General features: G+C 29.9%; 1 protein-coding gene across 1 annotated transcript; it reads left to right on the top strand.

The window, feature by feature from the left end:
• Positions 1-1,220: 1,220 nt before the first annotated feature.
• On the top strand, positions 1,221-7,213 carry LOC145763692 (sodium- and chloride-dependent GABA transporter 2-like). Its single transcript, XM_082575197.1, has 14 exons — positions 1,221-1,309; positions 2,449-2,555; positions 2,706-2,836; positions 3,399-3,522; positions 3,731-3,863; positions 3,933-4,068; positions 4,164-4,298; positions 4,363-4,466; positions 4,533-4,657; positions 4,949-5,061; positions 5,688-5,816; positions 5,893-6,096; positions 6,458-6,625; positions 6,727-7,213. Exons 1-14 carry the CDS (start codon positions 1,227-1,229, stop codon positions 6,802-6,804), a joined length of 1,770 nt encoding a protein of 589 aa, XP_082431323.1. The 5' UTR covers positions 1,221-1,226; the 3' UTR covers positions 6,805-7,213.
• Positions 7,214-7,985: the final 772 nt, after the last annotated feature.

The following is a 7,985-nucleotide window of genomic DNA, read 5'->3' as shown; positions in this document are numbered from 1 at the left end:
TTTGTAACATCAACAAATTCGATATTATATAAAATATTTTCTTTAATGTAATTTCCTTTAAATTTTATGAACAAATACTCGCTAGGCGAGGGTTTTTTTTAGTGGAATATACGGAAAGTTAATCAATGGGTGTGTACGATTTTATTTGATTGGAACTAACGGAAATAACTGAATGCTATTGTCTGCGTTCGCATGAATGGAGTTTTTTTTGTGTATATCTTTATCCTCGATGTGGGAAAGTCGAATGCGCGACTTAAACATTGGGTAACATAAGTTATAGCTTAAAAAGAGTTAATTTGGTTTTTTGAAAAGAGAAATATATTATTTTTTTTTTTTTATTTGTGGTTTATTTTGAACGTTAAGATCGTACTTTGGTTTTTTGTTGTTTTTAATAAGAATATTTATTTTTTTTTATTTTGTTTTTCGCGCATTGATAAAAGTAAATAATAAATAAGATATACAATTATTATTACAACAATGCGACGGGAAAAAAATGACAAAATCAATTTAATGATTTAAAACATGCCAAAAATATTAATGTTTACACAAAAATTTTACATATGTTATGACAAGGTCACCAAACCCAGTTTTAAAGTTTAAGCATATTATTTTTACGTTATATTATTAATAATATTAACTTGCTCCATATATTATTATTATGTAATATTGATCTTACAGTGTTGTTCAGAACAACGTAAACATCCATTCATTTTCTGTGGATTATATCACTTTTTTTACACAATAAATAGGTAGTGGAAAATTTTGAAAAAAATTCGCGCAAAATGTAAGTGGCGGTCTGCTTCGCGTTTTTATTGTTATAGTATTTTTATGGCCAAAAAAAAGCGCCACCACATTATTTAGTTCTAGTTATTTATGGTTATTTTAAAATTCTAAAAATTTAAGGAAATTTGCACGTCACGCGGTTTTCATTTAAAAAGCAAAAAAGGCCAAAAGGCATCATATTTTTACACCGTTTTTTACAATTCGCGAGTGTCGGTCTGCTCTATGTGTGATTGTAAGCTTCCGCCTATTACAATAGAATGGATCAATTAAAATCAGCGTTACTGAAATTGAGTTGTTGTTGTCAAAATTAGTTAGTTACTACAGTGAAAGTGTTAGAAAGGTGTAGCTTTATATTTTGATCAAATTACTTTGAGTTTATGTGAATAAATGGTATAAGATTACAACGTATAAAAAATTCGTTATTTTTGAAGGTACTGGGATATATGAAAAATCTAAAAATGAACGTTTCAGATAATTTATTAAAAGCTGATGATAAAGATATCGAAAAGGAGAATCATGTAAAAAGGTAAGCTTTGACAATTTATGCTTGAACATTTTGGGTTTGGTGACCATGACCATGAAATAACATACTTAAAATCTTTATGTAAACATTAATACTTTTGGCATGTTTTAAATTATTAAATTGATTTTGTCATTTTTTCCCTCGCATTGTTGTAATATTAATTGTATATCGTATTTATTATTTACTTTTATCAATGTGCGAAAAACCTACATAAAAAAAATACACAACTAAGTAACCCTAACAATGTATATAGCATAGGACAAATTTAACACAAAAATCATCACTTGATTTAACAACTTACCGGTTTACTAAATAATTATATGCTTGGTCAAATAGCAAACGCATTTGTGTAGAACAGTTAGTTGTTATTGCTGGCTATATATAAGCAGGTTAGTAGTTAAGTCCGTAATAGCGTTTTCGACCTATTTTTTTATTTTGGTTTTTCGCACATTGATAAACTAAATAATAAATACGATATCCAATTAATATTACAACAATGCGACGGAAAAAAATGACAAAATTAATTTAATTATTTAAAACATGCCACAAATAATAATGTTTACAAAAAGATTTTAAGTATGTTATGGCATGGTCACCAAACCCAATTTATAATCCTATGAAGCGTTTTTTAGTAATACAAAGTTGAATGCCACCTATATTTACAAAGCAAAAAAAAAATGACGAAATAAAACGAAGTTATTTTTATCCGTTAACACTAAAGCTTATGTCTTTAGATATTTGTTTGACCATTTAAATGATATAGGCATTGTGGTGCTTATTTCCGTGGTCCAATGTATGATTGTATTAATATCGGAATTTAGACTGCTGGCAAAAATGGCGTTTGTATATACATATCTTGCGCGACTTAAACATAGAGTAACATCTGTGGCAGTTTGGGATATTATAAATTATAATTGCCAGATAATTATACTGCTAATTAAATGCTGGCTCAGCAGGAGTTTATACCGTATATAGCGCCTTACTCAAGGGCGCTACAACATGAGAGCAGTGGGGACTATACATCAAAAACTAATTAAAAATTATTGAGGGTCTAATTTACACAAAACCTTGTAAACAGGGCGCTCAACTAAAAAACACAATATGCTAATTAAATTAAATATTAACGTATTTTTATTTAACAGGGATTTATGGGCGAACAAAACCCAATCATTTCTATCTTTATTAGGAGCAATTATTGGCCCGGGTAACATATGGAGATTCCCTTATATTGCTTATGAGTACGGAGGAGGTAGGTTTATGAATTATTAACGGCATAGAAACATAGAAAAGCACGTGTTGTATACGCCGTGCTTCATTTATTATTCATTAATGTTAAATTGTTTTTGTTTAGATGTAAAAAACAAGTGTTGCGCTTTTATGACGCTTATTTATTTTTCAGGAGCTTTTTTAATTCCCTATCTTACGTTCGCGATACTGTGTGGATTTCCACTTTTCTTTGCCGAAGTAGCACTTGGTCAATATACGCGACAGGGCGCTATAGGGGCATGGAAAATAGCACCAATTATGAAAGTAAGTTGGTATTTTTATTTTTTTAAATATCAACAAAAATGTCTTTCATACTTAACTATGCAAAATAATCTAATCTACTGAATATTTTGCCCTCAATAAAATGAGTAACAGTATAGTGTAATATATACCGGTAATGGCATTAAATTATAAAGCGAAGTGTATCAGGTGTAGGTCACGTCAATGTTATACTTTATTCCTTATTAAATCTAGTGTTTACGAATAGCTTAAACATATGCCACCTTCTTTTTAATAAAAAGAAAGAAATATATGACCTTAAAAAACTCTAACAATGTCATTATTTGAAATTTGGCAATTATAATCTACAATATTCCAAACTGCCACAGGTAACTCGAGACTGGGTCAGGGTAACTGTTGTTACACTTTGTTTAAGTCGGACATTCGACTTTCCCACATCGAGGATAAAGATATATACAAAATAAATTCCAACCCAACACCTAGGGTTGTTAAAAATAACTTGAATTTACATACAACAACTCCTAGTAAATGTCTTTCTTACTATTTAGAACAGCTTACAATTATTTAACCAGATTTTATCTTAAAGGGAATTGGATTTGGAAGCGCATTTGTATCAGTATATAGTTGCATGTACTTCATCGTTACAATGGCTTGGTCCATTCTTTATCTTGCTCACTCGTTCTCGTCAACTCTACCATGGATGCATTGCGGTAAGTAACGTCATTTGTAGCTTTTATGACGTCATTTCAAGCTTGACAGGCGTCATATCAAGCTTATCGTAAAATTTTTTTATCAATTAATAGTTTGAATATTTTTAAGCAATATATTTATACATAAAACAAGTTTGATAACATTTATATAATATTTTTCTTATAACTCGTGATTAATTTAAGTTAAATATTATATTTTGTATTACAGAGAACTGGTGGAACACTAACTCATGTTTACCTTATGAGAACCTCACAAGTTTAACCTTAAACCAAACCGCAGTCTACTTCTCAGCTAGTTCGGCAAAACGAGATGTCGTTCTACCTATTATCGAATATTGGAAGTAAGAATTGTTTTAAAAATAGCATTAGCACATTTTCAATAACTTCTAATTTTCTGTTTTATTTTTTAGTAATTACGTACTGAGAAAATCTTCTGGTATAGATGAGTTGGGGTCGCTAGAAAACTGGCCGATGGTTTTGTGCTTACTGGCTTCATGGCTTCTGGTTTACTTCTGCATTTTTAAGGGAGTTAAGTCAACTGGAAAGGTATTTTTTAACATTTTTAACTGTTTTTTTTTTTAATTTTTATTTTTTTTTTAGCATTTTTTTAACATTTTTAACTGTTTTTTTGGCTTTTCAAGGTGGTCTACTTTACCGCTACGTTTCCGTGTTTTGTGCTGATTGTATTACTGATTCGTAGCTGTACGCTAGATGGCGCTATTGACGGAATAATTTATTATCTTAAGCCTAACATCACCAAGCTTATGGAACCAAACGTAAGAAATAAAACACTTTATTAATTTAAAAAAGTTCTGCATTTATGTTCACTTTTCTTTAAAGGTTTGGATCCAAGCTGGTAGCCAAGTCTGTTATTCTTATGCAATTTGTTTCACAGCTTTAGTTGCACTGGGAAGTTATAATGAATTCAACATGGACTGTTACAGGTAAGTTGTATCTTTTTATGGCAATTCTAAATAACAGAAATTTTTACAATTTTTATTTTTAATCAGGCACTCGATGGTTTTAGTGACGTCATGTTCGTTGACGTCATTCGTTGCTGGCTTTGCTGTATTCGGAGTTTTAGGAAATTTAGCAAAAGTTTTGCAAGTTGAAATTGCAAACGTTGTTGCTTCAGGTAATTTACTTTTAAATTAATGTTTAATATCTCATTAAAACGATATCAAATTACACTTTTTAACTATTGACTTTTGATTTCTTCTGCAGATATATCAATTTAATCTTTGAGTTAAGTTAAAGCCATGGGTTTGATTCCTTGCTTGTCTTTAAGTGAGAATTTACTAAAAGTTATAACCAATAGCATTTTGTAGATATGTCTACTTGATTTAAAATCTAATAAAATGTACATTTTTTTAAGGTATTTAGAATAGAGAAACCTTATTTTTGTTAAATTAACTTTTATGCTTAGGTCCTGGTTTAACTTTTATAACTTATCCAATCGGTTTATCTTTGATGCCACTACCTCAACTATGGAATATTTTCTTTTTTCTGATGTTTATAACAATAGCAATCGATGGACAGGTAAACTAATCTAATTATTTTAATCTAGACCTGTACAAAATTACTCATTTTTCATATTTGACCGGCAGCGTGGTGTAGTGGTAAGAACACTTGCTACACCACACATGAGGTTGTGGGTTCAATCCTCACTGATCTCATGCTGTAGCGCCCTTGAGTTAGGCGCTATAAACGGTATAAACTCCTGCTGAGCCACCACTTAATCAGCAGCATAATTATAGGCAATTATAATCTATAATATCCCAAACTGCTAAAAGGCAACTCGAGACTGGGTCGGAGTAACTGATGTTACTCTATGTTTAAGTCGCGCATTCGACCTTCCCACATCGAGGATAAAGATATATACAAAATATATATATATTGTTAAGCTACTGTAATAAACAAGCAAAATGGCAAAATAAACTCATATTGCCTTTATAAAGATAGTCTTGGCCTTTTTTAAGCCTTACATTTCTTTAACATACATAAACACCCGTTCGATAACAAATGTTAATATTCTAAGATTCAAGGTTAGCTTAATACGATACCTATATAAATTAATAACAGTTTTACAACAAAAAGCTTTTAAAAAAATTGATTTTATTTTGTTAAAAAATGACAGAAAATAAATTTTGTGTTTTAAATTTTAGTTCACTGTCGTCGAGGGCTTTATCACAATTTTATGTGATTTTTCAATGACCTTTCAAAAACGAAGAGAAGTTGTAACAGCAGTACTGTGTTTTGTTCTATTTCTTTTCGGTTTAATGTTTGTAACAGAGGTAAATTCCCTATTTTATTAACTTCACAATAACCAATGTACTGTTCTCTTTTTTACTGAAAATCTTGATTTTCAAGGGCGGAGTTTACATTTTTGAGTTGTTTAACAACTATGCAGTTAGTGGGATCGCTTTACTCTGGCTAGCTATGATGGAATCAATAGCAATAGCTTGGGTTTATGGGATAGATAACTTCTATGACAATATCAAGGAAATGATCGGATATTATCCTTCTGTTTACGTCAAAATATGCCTGAAATTCGTAACTCCTGTTCTAACTTTAGTAAGTTAACTTCACAGATTCATCACCTTACATATATGACAATAACACCAGCAGCGTAGTGTAGTAGTCAGCACACATGCTACACTACATGAGGTCGTTGGTTCGATCCTCACTGCTCTCATGCTGTAGCGTTCTTGAGCAAAGCGCTATAAACGGTATAAACTCCTGTCGAACAAATGCTTAATCAGCAGCTTAATTATCGGGCAATTTTTATCTATAATATCCCAAACTCCCACAGACAACTTGAGACTGGGTCGGGGTAACGGTTGTTACTCTATGATTAGGTCGTGAAGTCGATCTTTTTAAACCGAAGAAAAAATATATAAAAATCTGTTTTTTTACAAATGTCTTGTTTATTTAGTGTATCATGATGTTTTACATTGTCAAATACACCCCTTTGAAAGTAATGGGCTACACCTACCCTGTTGAAGCAAATGTGATCGGTTGGTTTTTATGCATGTCGTCTTTTCTTTGCGTCCCAGGATTTGCAATATATGAATTATACAAACAAAAAGGTTCACTTAAAACGGTAAGGCTGCTTTATACTTTAACTTCGTTGAAAGAAATTAAGTATACCATATTTTAAGAATCGTGTATTTTTTGATATTTTGATTTGCATTATTTTTTCAGAAATATTTGTCAGCAAAAAAATCCCTGCTTCCCAAGCCAAATGCCAAAGAACTTGAAATGTTTGACGTTAATATTTGAATTACTGAGTCGAAACTCAACTAATATTTAGTTACATTTAACTAATATTTAGTTACAATGTTTTTTATAAAAACAATTATTTAAAAGGGTCATTTTGGAATCCTATTAAACCTTAATATCTACAAGTCTAAATTTTTATTTTAGGTTATTTGAATACCTGTATTTATAACATTTTATTTTATATTTGGTCCTAATCAATTGCACGTATAAATTTAAGCCGAAATTACTCAATAAAATTTGATCTACCTATTAATAAACTACATGTATAATATTGTAAAATAGGCTGACTTAGCAATACTACAGGGCACTTGTTGTCTACTACCCTTAACTTTTTTTTACTTTGCTTGTTACTATAACAAAAACAATGAAGATTTTACCAAGTTGTGTCAAAACACTGACTTAGTATTAAATGCAGGTTAACTTTTTTTCTAATAATCGAATGTTACGAACATAATTAAAACTCTTAAATGGTATAAATAATGTATTGGTCAATTTAAGCAAGCGTTAAACAAGTTAAAATTAGGTAAATTGTATATTTTTATTAGGTAAACATGAGTTAGTATTCCACCATTTTTTTATAACTTTAAAGTTAGTTTTATATTAATAATTATTAAAAAACGAAAAAATTTAGATAGTTTTATTAAATTTAAAAATTAAATTGGATTTGAAAAAAGTCTACCAAATAAAATTAAATATAAAAACAAACACCTAATAGAAAAAGGCTTATTTAACAATTCAAGAATAGGATTTTAGATGGTAAGAAGAACAGGGGGTAATTTTAAACAAATATATATTTATTATATCAAAAATTAACTAATAGGGGTACTAACCACAGTGTGACCAAGGTAATGTTGAAGAAAACGAGTGCACAAAGTAAAATTCTCCCCACGACACGACAACGATAAAGTACATGCAAAAATATAAAGCTAACTCTCCGAATCCAATACACTGAAAACAATTTTTTTTAGAAAAAAAATCATTTCAATATTGTGTTTAAGAAAGCAAAAAATAATCCAACTGGGTCATTGAATAATTCTAAAAAAAGCAAATCAAAAAAAAAAAAAATTTCAATTTCAATTTGGTGAAACTAACAACCGACAATTTTTCAGGTTTAAACAATTCTTTTTTTTTTTTGGTTAGAGTTTTAAACTTGAAACATTTTAGCTTATAATCCGTTGTTT

This window comes from Corella eumyota, chromosome 1 (assembly GCF_963082875.1).
Source record: "Corella eumyota chromosome 1, kaCorEumy4.1, whole genome shotgun sequence".
Taxonomy (NCBI): domain Eukaryota; kingdom Metazoa; phylum Chordata; class Ascidiacea; order Phlebobranchia; family Corellidae; genus Corella; species Corella eumyota.
Note: the sequence above shows the minus strand (reverse complement) of the source record. Positions and strands in the feature narration are given on the sequence as shown.